The sequence below is a fragment of the Mastomys coucha genome, unplaced genomic scaffold, assembly GCF_008632895.1.
Source record: "Mastomys coucha isolate ucsf_1 unplaced genomic scaffold, UCSF_Mcou_1 pScaffold11, whole genome shotgun sequence".
In the NCBI taxonomy this organism is placed as follows: Eukaryota; Metazoa; Chordata; class Mammalia; order Rodentia; family Muridae; genus Mastomys; species Mastomys coucha.
Window position 1 is genome coordinate 12,818,314 of NW_022196893.1, and position 17,500 is coordinate 12,835,813.

The 17,500-nt window shown below is 47.4% G+C and overlaps 2 protein-coding genes across 2 annotated transcripts in view; both read left to right on the forward strand.

The window, feature by feature from the left end:
* LOC116076542 overlaps positions 1-6,856 on the forward strand; it is an 8,292-nt gene extending 1,436 nt beyond the window's left edge. The window contains exon 2 of the mRNA XM_031350375.1: positions 2,454-6,856. Within this exon, the coding sequence (XP_031206235.1) occupies positions 2,454-6,749 (4,296 nt within the window). The 3' untranslated portion in view covers positions 6,750-6,856. The remainder of the gene's footprint in view (positions 1-2,453) is intronic.
* A 1,189-nt stretch (positions 6,857-8,045) lies between these two features.
* Positions 8,046-17,500, forward strand: part of Mei1 (meiotic double-stranded break formation protein 1) — a 64,857-nt gene continuing 55,402 nt past the window's right edge. The window contains exons 1-4 of the mRNA XM_031359486.1: positions 8,046-8,084; positions 10,931-11,284; positions 12,600-12,723; positions 13,505-13,555. Of these exons, the coding sequence (XP_031215346.1) occupies positions 8,046-8,084; positions 10,931-11,284; positions 12,600-12,723; positions 13,505-13,555 (568 nt within the window). The remainder of the gene's footprint in view (positions 8,085-10,930; positions 11,285-12,599; positions 12,724-13,504; positions 13,556-17,500) is intronic.

Here is a 17,500-nt window from a genome sequence, read left to right on the forward strand (position 1 = left end):
GGGTTTGTTTTTGTTGTTTTGTTTGTTTCTTTGTTTTTTGGAGGGGAAACTGGGAAAGGAGAAATTTATATATAAATAAAGAAAATATCTAATAAAAATTAAAAAAAGATGTACATACAAATTATGAGTGTATAAACCTGTGAACTTTTACAAGCCAAGCACACCCATGTGGGGTACCCAGATTAAGAAACACCATCAAAGGCTATCAAGATGGCTCAGTGGATAAGACTGATTGTTGCGGAGCCTGATGACCTTCATCCCCCAAAACCCACATGGTGGAAAGAGAAATTCCCACAAGTTGTCCTGTGACCCCCACACCTATGCCATAGCATGTATACACAGGCTTGTGGAGTGTAGTTGTGTATGTGCGCACACACAAATTATGTATAGAACAAGAAGCACAAGGATGGTCAAGCTTGTAATCCTAACATTCGGGGAGCAGAGGATGGTGCAAGCTTGTAATCCTAACATTTGGGGAGCAGAGGATGGTGCAAGCTTGTAATCCTAACATTCGGGGAGCAGAGGCAGGAGATTGGCCCTTGTTTGAAGCCATTTTGTCTACACATTTAGTTCCCAACCAGCTGGGGCTAGATAACTGTTTCAAAAGATATAAAAGGAAAGCTAAGGAACAAGCAAACAGATCATCAAGTAAGGAGCGTTGCTTAATGACAGAATATTTGTCTACCATGTATAAGGCCTTGGCTTTAAACACTAGCAATGAAAACTGGGCATAAGGTTGCGTGTGGGGTGCACCCCTTTAGTTCCAACATTCAAGAGGCAGAGGCAGGCAGATCTCTGTGAGTTTAAGGACAGCTTATTCTGTATAATATATTCCAGGACAGTCAGGGTTACGTAGAGAGACCCTGCCTAAAAAAAGAAAATGAGCCAGGCAGTGGTGGCTCATGCCTTTAATCCCAGCACTTGGGAGGCAGAGGCAGGTGGATTTCTGAGTTCAAGGCCAGCCTGGTCTACAGAGTGAGTTCCAGGAAAGCCAGTGCTACACAGAGAAACCCTGTCTCAAAAAACAAAAACCAAAAATAAAATAAAATAAAACAAAACAAAAAACAAAAACCCTGGGGACTTAGAGTACTGCTCAGGAGAAGCACTAGAATGAGACTCTGTCTCAAGGCTTGCCCCACAACTTCACACTAACCAACCGACCAACCAACCAACCAACTAAACAGACAAACAAAGAACCACCCCTCAAAAATCCAAGCACTAGAAGACTCCGGGTTCAAAATCCAGCAGTGAAAACAGTTCCCCAAAGCCCCAAGATGTGCACTCATGGCTGATTTCGTAGATACACACAGACCTATGTGAAATCATCTGGCAAGTGTTCTACACCGAGCTGAAGTCAAACTGTGCTTGTGACCCAGGCAGGCTTTAAGAACGGATTGTAGCTCTCAGATACAAAGACCATGTAATGGGTTCTGGGAGTCCACCCCCACCAAAACTGCTGCCTCGATTCCTAGGCCTGATAGGATTTAACATGTGTTTCTCTCAGACCTAGTCTTCCACTCTTCTTGTTCCTGGCTCCATTCTGATCATATGAACACTCCTCCTCCTTCCCTCACTTTCTTCCTTGTTCCCCCCTCCTGTTCCTCCTCCTCTTTCTGCTTTTCTTCCTCCTCTTTTCTCTCTCCTTCCTCCTCTCCCTGTTTTTTAAGGGTGGGTATAGAACCCAGGGCCTCCTCACAAGCTAGATATCATGAACAATATCAAGCTCTCACCTGGGCTTCCTTGCTGTTCCTGTGGACATAGTCTTGGTTGTTCTGTTCTTAGGGTCTTCATACTTAATGTGTCCTCTGCCTATGACACTCCTGTCACCTGGCTTGCCCCTCACTTCATTCAGTTTCCCAGACACGCATCACCTCCTCTGACTTTCCTTGACTCTTCTGTCCAGTGGAGTCAACTCCAGCTCTTTGTTTGCATTTATTTCCATTCAAGTGCTTTTCATGGTACTTACAAGGATTTTGTTTTATTTAAGATAGGGTTTCATATAGCCTAGGCTAGCCTCTAACTTGCTATGTAGTCAAGGATGACCTTGAACTTCTGATCCTCCTTGGTCTACTTTCTGAGTGCAGAGATTGTTGGAGTGGATTGTTTCCATGCTAGGCAAACATTCTATGAATTAAGTTACATCCTTAGCCCAATTGATATACATTTGGTTATTATCTTCTCTATGTCTACACCATAGCTCCCAGCAGGGACTTTGTCTTGTTCACACTGGTACCCAGCACACAGAACAGTTCTGGGCTCAGAGAAACTCCTCAGTATTTCTGGAGGGAATGAATGATGTTTGCTTGGGAGGGAGGGGTGACCCCTTTTCTTAGCACAGGCAAGGCACCTCCACCTGTGCTAGGGGAGAGTGGGACATTTGGTCATATCTGTGGGGAATGCGGGAGATAAACTGTGTGCAGAACTTTGCTTTTTAGCTCTTTCTTACTTCACAGGTGCCACCACAGAGACGGGAAGTATTGTCTGCCACCCAGGACAACTTCTTTCTGATGAGTCCTGAATTCTTTACTCATGGAAGAAACAGGGGCCTGGATGTTCACATCCAACCGTGGATACAGAAGCGGAGGTGGGGATACCAGAAGACTGTCAGACAACAGTGGGACACCCAGTACCTGCTGTCTCCACAGAGGCCATGTCAAGACCTGCCTTGGGATGTCCACACCTCCAGTGAGCCCATTTTTTGTACCTCTTCATTTTCAAGCACTTGCCTTCTCCTTCAGAACAATTCTTGGGAAGCATGGCAGTTACCCTGGTACCCCAGGGATAGCCAGGACCACCCTTCCCTGGCTATATGCCAAAGAGTGGAGCAGCTGCTGGCTCCTCCTCATACGCTGGTGCCAGTCGAGCCTGTTAGCCTGAGGTACACCTCCACAGCTTTTGCCGTCTCTCTTCCAAACTTCCCTCCAGCTCAGAATCTAAACTTCTGCCTCAGAGAGCTTCTGCCTGATCCCCTTATCCAACAATTGGAAATGCCCACCAAAGAATGCTTGGAGACCCCACAAGGTCCCTTAGTACCATGGGGCAAAACCAAGACAGTAGGCAGAGATTATAGTGAAGCTTCTCTGCAATATCGAAACAAGAGAAAGAGCAGAAGGGAGGGTGCTCAGGAAATACGAGCATCTGGAGCCTTCTGCCCAACAGACTCTGGAGTGGAGGAGGATGGACAGGCTAAAGCCCTGGGGTACAGAAACCAGAGGCAAGAAATAAGGGAAATTGATGGTGAGATCTCAGTGCCAGGGTGGGAGAGGCAAGATCAGGTGAAGATGGCAGATAGGGAACAAACTGAGAAACTACAGAGGAAAGCCCAGAGGGAGCCTGGAGATGAGAAACCTCCTTTCCAGGCTCAGATAGGAGAGAACCAAGAACAGTTCAGATATCAAACTGACATAGCAACCCAAACACCAACGTGGGTCGACCAGGAGGATGCTGCTTCACAGACTCCAGCACTAGGGACAAATGAGGAAGAAGCCAGAGGGAAGGAAGAGGCTGAGGTGGAGGCCCAAGGATTGGAAACTCAGGACTGGACAGGAAGTAAGACTGCCGAGAATTCTCAAATGCTAAAGTGGAGGACACAAGACCAGATGGGAGGCAATACTGGTGCAGAAAGTGAGGCAGAGGAAGGAAGAAACAAGGAGCAGATCGGAAGTGTGAAAATCCAGACATCTGGAAGGGAGAATCTGGGAGAATTCAAACAGGACAACAAAGAGACCCAGGCCCTGGGGTGGGAGAAACAGGGATGCGTTAGAACTGATGAGGTCCAGACTCCAGCTGGGGAGCATGGAGGACAGAGCAGCAGTGAGAGTGACGGGAAGACCCAAGCATCTAAGGGAGAGAACCAGGATCAGTCAAGGCAGGAAGTTGAACTGGGGATGAGGAAGCTCAGGGAGGTAAGAGAAGAGGACTGGGTGGTGATTCGGGCGCCATGCTGGGGCAGCCAGACGCTCCGGCTGATGTCAGTAGACAGAAGACCCATGATACCATGCTGGGAAGACCATAGCCAGACCAGAGGAGAGTGCATTGTAGACATCCTGTCCCTGCAAAGTGACCGAAGAAAAGATAGAGATGCTGATGCAGCAAATCAGGCGACTCCCAAGGCCAAGGAGCAGGCTCAATCCAGTGAATCTGACAAGGAGACTTACACAGTACCGAGCCAGGATGAGGAAAAGACTGAAGAGGAAAATGGAACAGATGCTCTGGCACAAGAGAAGAGCAACCTGAGAGGGGTTAAAGGCACGGATGAAGCACAGACCCAGAAACTTGGGGAAGAAAATCAGGGTCAGTTAGGAAATGAATCCCATAAAATGATTCATGGCCCAAAATGGAAGAATCAGAAACAGGTTAGAGGCAAGGACCGTATAAATAACCAGACGTCTGAGGAAGAGAACTGGGTGGAGCTAACAAGTAAGAAAGTCGATGCAACCCACGATTCAGGGTGTGAGGAAGCTGAGGAGGCTGAGGGTGAGGACTGCACATATGGGATGAGAATGGTGAGAGGAGCCGGAGGGGAGGAAGGTACAGAGACCATGGCAGCTGTGGAAGAAAGCCAGAGCCGGTTAGGTGATGTGGGTACAAACACCCATTCATCAGAATTAAAGAGCCAGAAGAAGGTGGGCAGTGAGGATGCAAAAGAAGCTCAGGCCCCGGAGAAGAGAAACCAGACAGAACCCGGAGATAACGATATTAAGACCCAGAGACCTGAGAGCAAGAGCCAGGGACAGTTGGCTGAAGCTGGAGGGGGCAGGAAACAGGCTAAAGGAGAGAGTACTTCAGAAAATGGGGCATTGGAGAAGAGAAACCAGAGAAAGGCTGCAAGAGAGGGTTGTAGAAGGGTGCAGCGGTCCAGGAGACGGTTAGGCGAAGTTGATGGAAAGACCTACCACTTAGAGGGGAAGGACCAGGAGAATTTTAGAGATGGGGATGATGTGGAAAGTCAAAAACAAGGGAAGAGAAACCCAGTAAGTTTCGCAGGTGATGATGGCTCAGAGACCCAGGCCTCTGTGGGAGAGGACCAGAGACAGTCTGTGTGTGAAGCTGATGAAGAGAGTCAGACAGGGGGGCAAAGAATCCAGAGCAAGCATAGAGACACTGCTACAGAAATCCAGGATGTCGGGGCCCAGAGTAAACACAGAGCCGAGGATTCTAAACTGTCTCATCCATCCAGGAGAGGAGACAAGGGCCGGGGCAGCAGGAAGGATGCTGTTAGGCCCAGACCCCCAGATGACTCTTCTGGGAGAATGGGGCCCACAAGTCAGAAGTGTAGCCCTGCTCAGCCGGCTTCTCTCACTTCTGCATATGGAACCCCTAGACACAAGCAACCAATGGCTGGAAATGGTGTAGACTCAGCTCCCTGTTCTGACAAACATCTAAGTAGCCGGGGCACAGCCCCTGCCCGGAAGCATAGACATGAAGTCAGTGAAAGGTCCCAGCGGGCCCGTCCTGGTTCTCAAAGAAGACAAGAAAGGGGAAAAAGGGTGGGCCCGGGAAAGGCTTCCAGCCCGATCTGCCAGGACCCCTACTCACAGTCTCAGGCATCCTCTGTCTTTCCCTCTCTCCTATTTCCCCAAGTCTCCCAAGCTGTCCCAGCGCTAGCATGCGTACCAGTAGCTCTCAAAACCTTTCACAAATGGCCAGCCCTCAAGAAAAGCAAACATCTGCTCTTGGAATCCCTCATGAAGAGGAGGATTGCACATCTGAGGTGGGGCCTCCCTCGACGAATCCTGGAGTCTTACTTGCTTTTTCACTTCTTAGAATCTTGCTCGTTGCCGCGGACTGGAGTGAGGCTGTCTGAATTTCGCAAAGACCAGGAACACCAAAGGCAGCAGGAACGACATTGTGAGTCTCAAAGATCCCGGTTAGGCCTCGAGTCTCCAGCCAGGCCTCAAAGTCGACCAGTTCTTGAAAAAAAAAGTTCTAAACTTTGTACCCAAGTCCAGGCTGTCAAGAACCATAGACCAACCAAGGCGGAGGCAAAGAGCAGCTCCATTCCACCTAAGACACCCAGGAGAATAGGACCACCAGGGGGCGCAAGAGAACCACAGATCCAGAAAGAGGCCTCTAAGGCCAAGATCCCCGCTCCAAGGAATCCCAGGCCTGCGGTAGAGTCTAGGAGCTGGCATAACCCGCGAGGAGTCTCAGAGTTTTCCACTGAGAACAGCAGAAGCAGAAAAATGATTAGACCCGGACTCTCCCATGTAGAAGAGACGACTTCCAGAAGAGTGGACGTCTCATCCTGTCCAGAAGGCTACAATCCTCGGAAAAAGGAGTGCATAAAAGCATCCATGGAAGCGTCTGAGCTTCCCATTAGCAAGTGTCAGCAGACCACTTGCAGAAAAAGTGAAAGCGTAGGACCTTCAGAGGACAGAAAACGAGCCTGTTCTGCACATATCTCCAACTTCAAAGGGAGTATCCAATCTGCTGCAGCCAGGCTGAGCACCAGCATCTGGAGCAAGATGTCATGGTCGACACAGCCGAGGAATCCTACCCCACTTAACAAAGTGGGGGCCCTAGATACAGAGGAGGACAGAAGCAGACTCCTCACTGCTTCGGATAAGGACCTTGAGTCATCAGGGCATTCTTGTACAGGAGGAACTGTTCCTAAGATAGAGAGCTACCAGGAACACGAGACACCTGGGAACTCAAAGGAGGCACTGCAAAATCCAGCAGTCTCACAAAAGTTTGGCTTTATGAGGCACCTGAGATATTTTCTCAGACAGTATGGCCTTAAAAAGTAGGCGGCAGGCCCAGAGTCCTTAGGACATGTCAGAGTGACCTGCTCTGTCTCAGAGCCTCTAGTAAAATTGGTTATTTGGATCCTGCAGGAGTGCAGGGTCCTTTGGCATGCTGTCTGACTGTTCTCTTTTGGGATTCGGGTCCTCTGCGGACAGCATAGATGTTACTTCTATACTGTAGTTTTGAAGGTTTGCAGAATGTAGGGCAATCCAGTCTCATCTACTGCCAGCCCTCACCTTCTCAGTCCCTTCGCCCAAGCTCCCAATTCTTCGTGGTAGATTACACTGTGGGTTTTTTTTTTTTTTTCATGCCTTTGTCATGCCCCATGTCCTAACTAATCCTGATTGAACCAGGGTACTCAGCCCCAGTTGTTTGGGGGTGGGTAGTGCTCTTCATGACACATTGTTGTAGTTAGAGTTTGACTGTTGTGAACAGACACCATGACCAAGGCAAATCTTATAAAGGACAGCATTTAGTTGGAGCTGGCTCACAGGTTCAGAGATTCAGTCCAGTATCAAGGCAGGAACATGGCAACATCCAGGCAGGCATGGTGCAGGAGGAGCTGAGAGTTCTACATCTTCATCTGAAGGCTGCTAGCAGAATACTGACTTCCAGGCAGCTAGGGTGAGGGTCCTAACGCCCACGCCCACAGTGACACACCTATTCTAACAAGGCCACACCTACTCCAGCAGGGTCACACCTTCTAATAGTGCCACTCCCTGGGCCAAGCATATACAAACCATCACATACACTATTATCCAGACTCATTATTACAAAGAAAGGAGGTTTATAAAGGCTGAGAAACCATTGAGCAAGAGGAGACATAAAGACTGTAAGAAAGACCTGAAATAGAGGAGAACCAGAGAGAAAGGTGTTTTCTGGGCCCAACAGGATACTATACTCATAGATCCACAGCAGCTGTGGTTGCCTGGACAAGACCTGTGCAAGATCAAGCCAGTCTACACTCTAGCATGGGGTGGGAAGGCATGCATGGATCGCTCCATTCCTGAGGGGCTACGGGTGCTTGATGGTTTCTGTGGAGGAGAGAGTCAGTTTTCTTTGTGTAGCTTCCGATGGGTCAGGCACTCTCTAGTGGATGGCCCCATCCCATATATGGACAGTATTAACTGGAATCAAGGAGTTATTTAAAAACAAAATCCTGGAGCCAGGAATGGTGGTGCATGTCTTTAATCTCAGCACTGAGGACCCAAGGCAAGTAGATCTTTGTGAGTTCAAGGCCAGCTTGGCCTATGTCAGGCAGCTGATGGCTGTCAGTAACTCTAGTCCTGGGGCACTTGATGCCGCTTCTGACTTCTGTGGACCCCTATATGCACGTGGTACTAAAGTAGAATGAGAAACGACCAATTCTTAGTGACTTGTCGTTTTATTGAGTGATTTAGTTAAAGCACTTAAGCGTACTGCCTGTTAGCCAAGCAAGACTTCACTTGCTATCTGGGACAGAATGACCTGTAGGGATAGGAATAGCTGAAACAGAGGTTGGTTGTCCTTAATAACTTGCTGACGTCTCACAAACACTTTTGTAAACTCCCGTGTAAATGCTCGCTTGGGACAGAGCATAGAAGTCTTTCAGGAGCTGCCTGGCTTTGGTCCACCAGTGACATCTCTCTTCCACTCTTCGTTGTCAGAGTACTAATATTTGGGGAATACATGGCTAGACAATGTGTTTAAAAAGACACTGTGAAGTTCTCAGAATTACTAAAAAAATTTTTTTGTTTGTTTTTTTGAGACAAGGTTTCTTTGTATAGCCCTGGCTGTCCTGGAACTCACTCTATAGAGCAGGGTAGCCTCGAACTCAGAAATCCGCTGCCTCTGCCTTCCAAGTGCTGGGATTAAAGGCGTGCATCACCACTGCCAGGCTAAAATATTTTTGACACACCAGAAGAGGGCATTAGATCCAATAACAGATAGCTGTGAGCCACCATGTGGTAGCTGGGAATTGAACTCATGAAGAGTTCAGTGCTCTTAAGAGCAGCCAGTGCTCTTAACCGCTGAGCCATCTCTCCAGCCCTACTAAAATATTTTTTAAAGTAGATGTATGGGGTGGTGCTGCACACCTTTAATTCTAGAACTCAGGATGGGGAGGCAGACAGATCTCTTAGTTCCAGGCCAGCCCGACTTACATAGTGAGTACTAGGCCAGCCAGGACTACACAATGAGACCCTGTCTTTGAGAAGTGGTCAGGGCAGGGGTGTTAAATCTTGGAGTTTTGCTGCCCGTGAACAAACTTCATGAAAAATCCATTCCACACTGCCTCAGTTCTATAGTACTGCCCAGTACGATTATCTGCTGTATTAGCTCGCTATGGGGCATTCCCAAGCTAATAATTTAAGTGTGAATCTTCAGAGCAGATCTTATGGTGCTTCTGCCTTGTGTGTGCTAAGCAAGTGCCGCACCACTGAGCTATCTTTAGCTTCTACTCTCTTGATTCCTTATAAAAGCTGTACCTGTTGATCAAAGGTCACTTAGAAAATGTGATTTCAGCCATTTGGGAGGTGTGAGGTGTGAGGCTCAGGAATTCAAGGTCATTCTCAAGTACATTGAGTCCTCTCTACCTGTGGGGCTAGAGGACAGTGCCACCAGACAGAAGAACGAACTGGTCAGGCTGAGTGAGCCCAAACCCTACAAATCTTAGAATTGAAAGCCGGAGGGATGGAGCTACTCATTGTCTGCTACCTGCTCTGGAATAAGTAACCGTGACACACCATTGAAGACCATGGCAATTAGTCACTTAGCATAAAAACCTGGAGTTCTCCATGCTAACGAGGCATCTAGACAGGTCCTGAGTGTTCAGCCCATGAGCTCCCCTTTCTAGGCATTCGTTCCCAGAAAAGGTATTTAATCTCTGGTTCACCTTGAATACGGTGCATGCATTCACATCCAGCATTAAATAAAGCAGTCTGAGCAAGTTAAGAATCCTGCCGTCATCAAGGATTGCTGTGGGGAAGGCCTTGTCTAAAAAGAGCCGAAAATCTCCCAGAGTAGGCCTTCTCTTTCAGCTTCTCTGAACCTTCTTGACACTCACTCGGAACCAAACTGAGTTCCGCCCCAGACTTGGGCTCTGCCTTCCTGTTTCTGCCTGGTATCGCCCGTGGGAAGCGTGGATAAGGGACCTCCATTCCCGACAGTATACCAGTGGTGCCTGGGTACACAGGAGACTGGGAACCACGGCAATCACTCTACATGCTGCCAAGGACCACCATTACAGACTGCCATTTGCCTCCCCTAACATTCGTGCTGGCAGTGCGCCAGGCACTCAAATAGGAAGGCAAGATGCACTCCAGTTTAATCATAAAAACAAAACCCCTCCGAAATCCTGTCACCCGGTTAAGTTTTAATATGAGTTCTGTTTGTTTTTTCCACCACTGCCTACAGAATGTTCCTATAAAAAGTATCCCTCTATCTCTACCGTAGCATTCACACCGTGGTAAGCGTGTAAAACGGTTTCCAGTGATCTCTACCTTCTGGTGTTTGTGCCTGGTGTAACCCTCCTTGAGTGTGATTTGGCACTGTTGACTTCCAACAGCTGTGGTACAGCGGAGATGATGGAGCGGTCCCGTCCCAGTCTCTGGAGAATCGGGAATTTAAAGTCATCCTCAGTCGAATATCATGCTTGAGACCAGCCTCAACTAAAATCAGAACCTAACTCAAACAGGAGAGATGGCTCAGCGGTTAAGAGCACTCTTCTTGCAGAGGACTTGGTTTTATTGCCCAGCACCCAAATGGTGACTCTAAGCCTCCCCAACTCTAGCTCCAGGGGATCTGACTTCCTCTTCTGACCTCTGCAGACACCAGGCACTCACATGGTGTATATACATACATACAGGTTAACACTCATACATTAAAAAAAATAGCCAAAAAAAGCTCAAGCAAATCATAGCAAAAATTTATTTTCTCTCTCTCTTTTTTTTTTTTTTTTTTCGAGACGGGGTTTCTCTGTGTAGCCTTGGCTGTCCTGGAACTCACTCTGTAGACCAGGCTGGCCTCGAACTCAGAAATCCGCCTGCCTCTGCCTCCCAAGTGCTGGGATTAAAGGCATGTGCCACCACCGCCCGGTGCAAAAATTTATTTTCTTTCCTTCCTTTACCAAAGTAGGACAGCTACTTTATAAACGCTTTGAGCACAGATTCCTGACGAGGTCTACGCACAGTCCTTTTGGGTTTAGTTGCACACGATCCACAGTCTTAGCCTCCAACGCACGCCCTTGCCGTGGCTGCTCGCCCGCTGGCTGCAGCCTCGGGCGCAGGAGACCCTAGCTGCTCCACGTGCGCTCGGCGCTCTCTTCCGACTGCGCTTGCGCAGAAGCGGAGCGGGAAAACTTGCGCTGCAGAGCGGGAACGAGGAGGTGGCCAAGGCGCAGACGATGGCTGCTGACCGTCCCGCGTTTGGGAGAGATGAAGAAGCGGTGCTGCTCCTGGAGAGGACCCATCACCGGCACGATCCGCGCTGGCTGCTGCCCGTGTCTCCTCACATCTGCCTGGCCTGCGCATTGGAGCTGCTGCCGGAGCCCGGCGTGTCGGTGCGACCTAACTCCCCACCCCCACCCCCCAAGGACCTGGCGCGGCCATTTCCCTCACCCTCCTCAGCAAGCCAGCTTCTCTGAACCAGGCACACTTTTCCTGAAACGAAACCCAAACCCAACCCGCTTGCCCAAAGCTCGCCTTTCTCCCAGCCTTCACCGAGGCCATTGCTCCCCCTCCCCGCCCCCTTCAGTCTCCCCTGTGGCCCTCCGCCCTACCCTCTTCGCCCAAGTCGACCTTCCTCTAGCCGGCTGGGCTCGTCGCCTGCTGCGTCTCTAGTGAGCCTGTCCCTAGGTGCACTGAGTCTAGAGGAGCCCCGGGACACCTCCAGGGCTCAGGGCTGCATACTCCCTCTCTGAACCCTGCTACCCACCAGCCCCTCACCTCGTTTGCTCTCCTCCATCTCTAGGAATTGAGCCTCAGCTCAGCTCCTCCACTCCACTCCCTCTTGGCCCAAGTGAAAAAAAAAAATGGAGGAGAGGCTGTTTTTGATCTTTGTGATGTCAGGAATGACGGGCAGGGGTTCCTGGCAGGCAGAAGTGGGGTACATGGGAAGTCGTTTTTTGATAGAACTCTCTACGTTTGCCTAGGCAGGGTTGCTTGTTTGGAGAGCTCACTAGATGTCCCAGAGCTGGGATAAGAGGCTCACATCACCATGCCTAGTGTTTCCCTATCTTTTTTTGATCTGATTTTTGTCTTGAACATTTTTTGCAGGAACTGTACTGGGAACTGACCAGGGTCTATGCTTACATTGAATGGAAGGATGTGTTTTCTCTGCCTACAGCTGAGGCTCTCGAAAGGGTCCCAATATCATTTCCCCAGACTGTTGAGGTGGAAAGACCCTGTTTAGAGACCTTGGATTTGAGGCCTTGGGAAAGTCTCTGAGCCTTGTTTTTCTCATCCATAAAATGGGAATAATACCTGGTTTTAATTGTATTGCCAGCTTCTTGGGCTGAAATGTGTTGGTGGTACACACTTAGGGAGATAGAGGCAGGGTGAGTAATTCAAAGCCAGCCTCAGCTGCATAGTGAGTTTGAGGCCAGCCTGGGCTACATGAGACAAAAAAAGAATGTCCCTCCTCCAAATGTATTGAGAGAAGAAGAGGGACTTGTAAATAAAGTGCTATGTAAAAGTAAGATAGAAATATGTTTCTGTATACTTCTGTACAAATATATGAATCTCCCAGGGTAAATGGTGTTTATCCTCTCCGTAGGGAAGATGGCTCGCTCACAGTTTAAGGGACCGCTATAGAGTGGTTATGTGTGGGTTCTTTGGGTTCAGACCGATTGAATGTTTCTCTTCGCTCACTCAAAGCTGGTGCGCAAGAAGCACGTGCTGTCCTGCTTCCAAGATGCCCTGGTGAGGCATACCTCCTCCGTCACTCGGCTGGTAGCTCAGGACCAGAGAGTCGGCATCCATTTTGTACGCGTGCTTTTTGGTGAGATCCAAGGGGGAAACTGGCATGAACTGTGCGTGCGAAGCAAAGGTTTTAACCCTGGAGGTCCCGGAAAGATGACTTAGACATCTTCTATCACTGTGGCAGTTTAATTAGCAAGTTGTTTCATTATAATCATAGCAATATGGGCACCCCCCCCCTTCTAAGCTATGTGAATCATTTTATGGTAACTGTCCTTATCAGATCTAAGAGGCTAGGAAAGTGGAAAGGGACCTATGGAAAGGGACCTATGGAAAGTGGGTGATTCCTGTTGTACAGTTGGGGTTCGGCTCAGGATGAGAGGCCTGGAATGGAGTTGGCTCACCTTGGTTGTAATACTGATCAAGGCCTTCTCCTTCCTTAGTCTCTTCCCATATAAAGTGAAGTGGCTCCTTATTTTGATTACAGTGTACAGTGGGCCTCGTCCTTGTAGGGAGGATGGGTAACAAGCACTGAGTGCTTCCCTGGGTGGGAAGGCTTTCCGGGCTGACCAATGGGAGCTAGGATGCCTCGGGAGAAAACCAAGACTGCCAAAATGTATTCTTTTTAACCTTAGATGTGTCACAGACTCCAGAGCGAACAGTCTGTCTGTTCGCTGTGAACTCTGACTACCATCATTTAAAACTTAGACTGGACACTGAGAACTCTAGGTGTTGTTGAGATAAGAACTGAGCAAAGGCATTGTGTAAAACTGCTGGTTCTAGAATGACCATTGCCTTTGTAAAATTGCATGTGTTGAAAACACACTGTTAATTACCCTTTTCCTGCCTCTCTCTGCTCCAAGGACTGTTAAACAGTGTGGAAGATGGGAGCATGGCAGGCCTCTGTATTGAAGGTAAGGTGTTCCCGCTGGAGCTGTGTGTACCTACCATTCAAGCTGGGGACTCTTAGCCTCAGTTGTAGCCCTGGCTACTGAGGCTTCCGTGAAACTGTCCACTTAGAAACGTAGGCGAGAACTCAGTGAGTTCATAACTGATTCTATGCTTGTTCTCAGGCATCACCTCTTTGCTAAGTACTGCATTAAGCATCAGGGGAATGTAGATGCTAGGATGTGGCCATGCCTTCTAAGAGTTTACAATCTGCAGAGGAGATTGGCTGGTAAATTAGTGGGGGTCAATCCGTGCTGTTACAGAGGAGTGGACGATGGACTAGGCATAGAGGTGTGTGCTGTGAATCCCAGCATTTTGTGGCAGAGGCAGGAGGATATCTGTGAGTTTGAGGCCAGCCTGGTCTACATATTGAGTTCCAGGACAGCCAGGAATACATAATGAGTTCCAGGACAGCCAGGAATAGGTGGATTTCTGAGTTCGAGGCCAGCCTGGTCTACAGAGTTCCAGGACAGCCAGGGCTACACAGAGAAACCCTATCTTGAAAAACCAAAAAAAAAAAAGATAAGAAAGGTGCCTGGAGAGATGGCTCAGTGGTTAAGAGCACCGACTGTTCTTCCAGAGGTCCTGAATTCAAATCCCAGCACCCACATGGTGGCTCACAACCATCTGTAATGGGATCTGATGCCCTCTTCTGGTGTGTCTGAAGACAATGAGACAGCGACAGTGTTCTCACATACAAAAAAATAAATAAATAAATCTTTAGAAAGAAAGAAAGAAAGAAGGCATTGTCAACAAACGCATTTTGTTTTTGAGCCACGTGTAGTGATTCACGGTTGTAATCTCAGCACTTGGGAGGTCGATGTAGAACTATCAGGAATTCAGGGGCATCCTTGGCTACTTACTAAGTTTGAAGCCAACAAACAAACAAACAAACAAAACCAACTTTGTATATACATGTATGTGCCATATGCTTCCAGGAGCTGGAGTGATAGATGGCTGTGAGTTCGCAGTGTTGGTGGTGCTAACCAATCTCTGGTTCTCTGAAACAGTAGTAAGAGCTCTTAGTTGCTTAGTCATTTCTCTAGCTCCTTATTTATTCATTTGTTTATTTTTTTATTTGGTTTTTTGAGACAGGGTCTCTCTACATAGCCATGGCTGGCCTTGACTCATAGAGATCCTCCTGCTCTTGGTGGGTTAGGGATTCTGTCCTAACAGTAATTAGTTCAACCTTCAGGAGACGTCTACGTTCAGCCCATACACAGCCTCCAAGTCTTCCACCACACTGTAAATGTGTCTATTAGATGAACCTGGGGTGGTTCAGGAAGGAGGACGATGGATACCCACATGTGCCACTCTGTCCCCTTGAGTGTTCAGAACCTCATCTGTAGCAGATGCTCCTCAGGGAGCATTCACATGAAACTTGTTCCCGTTCTGAAAGGTCCCCCCACTCCCATTGCTTGACTGTCAGCTGATTTACTTATTTTGTCTTTCCCAAGTTTGTGACCATCCCAAAAATCAATGTAGTTGGTGAACATCCCATAAATGAATGTGATCAGTGTCTATTTCTGACCATGTCTGTCCAGGCACATATCTACATATCTGGATAAATGTATTACTTGAAGTTCTGACTTTTGGAAGGACTTCCTTCCTTCCTTCTTTCCTTCCTTCTTTCCTTCCTTCTTTCCTTCCTTCTTTCCTTCCTTCCTCCCTCCCTCTCTTCCTTCTTCCTCCTTCCTCCTCCTCCTTCCTTCCTTCCTTTTTCCTCCTCCCTTTTTCCTTCTTTCTTCCTCCTTCTTCCCTCCTTCTTTCCCTCTTTATTCTTCCTTCCTCTTTCTTGTTTTGTTTCTCCCCTTCTTTTCATCCTTTTTTTTTTTTTAATCTTTTTTGAAATAGAGTCTTGTGAAGCCCTCACTGGCCTTGAACTCTTATAGCTGAAGATATCTTTGAACTTCTGATCCCACCTAGTGGTGGGATTGTAGGGATTGTCACCTTACGATGATTTTGAAAACTGAACCTAGGGCTTCATGTACACTGTACACTGGGCAAGCATTTTACCAAGTGAGCCACGTTCCCAGCCTTACTGGGGGAATATTCACTCATGGCCACCCGTGCAGTGATTCACTTTTAGCTGGTGCCAGTGTAATGGGCAGACCACTGTGCGAGCCCCAGGAATGACTTGGGAGGCACTAGAGAGAGGTTCAACTGCACAAGGAGGACTCACACTTTTCCCTGGCTCCTGTTCGCTTCCTGTTGCTCTCTGGCCTTAGGGAGCTTTAGATGGCTTCTTTATTCTGACAGTGGTAGAGCATTCCAGCAATGGCTGCAGTGGTAGGGCATTTCAACAATGGCTGCAAATCTATATAGCAGTTTTCCTAACCAGTCTATACTTCTCAAAAATGATAGCAGAGGGCTGGTGAGATGGCTCAGCGGGGAAGAGCACCAACTGTACTTTGGAAGGTCATGAGTTCAAATCCCAGCAACCACATGGTGGCTCACAACCACCCGTAATGAAATCTGACGCCCTCTTCTGGTGCATCTGAAGACAGCTACAGTGTACTATTAATAATAAATAAATCTTAAAAAAAAAAAAATGATAGCAGAAACAAACATCTCAGTGCAGCAAAACAGATTTGAGGCTGAGAGATGTTCTATTAATAATTAGCACAGAAACTCAACTTATAATTATCTTAAGATTATATGATGATAATATAATTATATATGATTCTATAAATAGTAGGTATAACATATAGTATATTGTATATGGTAATATGTAAATAATATGTAAGAACGTATAAATACATAAAATATGTAATAAAAATAATTATATTTTCTCAAATATAAAGGAGAAAACTCTGAGGAGGAACAGCAGCTAATACAAAGTAGTTTCCAACCCTGGCCCTCGGAGTAGCTTTCCTAAGAGAACTTCAGCAATATACTCACATCCTATACTAAGAAAAATGTTTTGGGGGGCCAGTGAGATGTCCCAGAGAGTAAGGACAGGTGCTATCAAAGTCTAATACCCGGAGTTCAATTCCTAGGACTCACATAATGGAGGAAGAGAACGGACTTTCAAAGGTTGACCTATATGCATGCGTGCGCATACACACACACACACACACACACACACACACACACATACACACACACATACACACACACATACACACACATACACACACACATACACACACATACACACAGACACACACACACAAACACACACATACACACACATGCACACACACACACATAGACACGCACACATACACGCACGCACACACAAATATACAAAATGTTTTAAAATGCAAACATATATAAAAAGTATGTATATATACATGCATAAGAAAATTTAAATAAAATACAACTTTATGTACACATATATGCTTATATTTGTTCATATTTAAGAATAGTTCACATAAAGTACGTGGGGTCAGGTGTGGTGCTACATGCCTCTATGTGGAGGTAGTGGCTGATGGGTCAATGGTTCAAGATCAAACTCTGCTACATAATGGGTTCAAGGCCAGCCTGGACTACTTCATACCTTGTCTCAAAGCAAACAATAAATAAATAAAAAATAAAGATACTCAGGCTTAGAGACTCTTATTTAATTGGTCTAGAATAGGACTTGGAATGTTAACCTCCTCCTTCTTCCTCCTCCTCCTTCTTCCTCTTCCTCCTCCTCCTCCTTCTAGTGGTATTGGGGGTTGAACCCAGGCCATCAGGCATGATAAGCAGCCACTCCTCCATAGCTATGCCTCAGTCCCGCTTAGTAGGTTTTTGAAGCTCTTTAAAGCCTCCGTGATTCTAGGGTGCAGCCTGAGGTGGGAACTGCCAACACAAAGCAATGGAGATAGGCATATGTGCTTTAATGAGGGAGAGAGGAAAACAGATGGCAAATTATTGCTATGCCCGTAGTTTGAGTAGGTGGGCTGTAATACCGAATTCCGGGT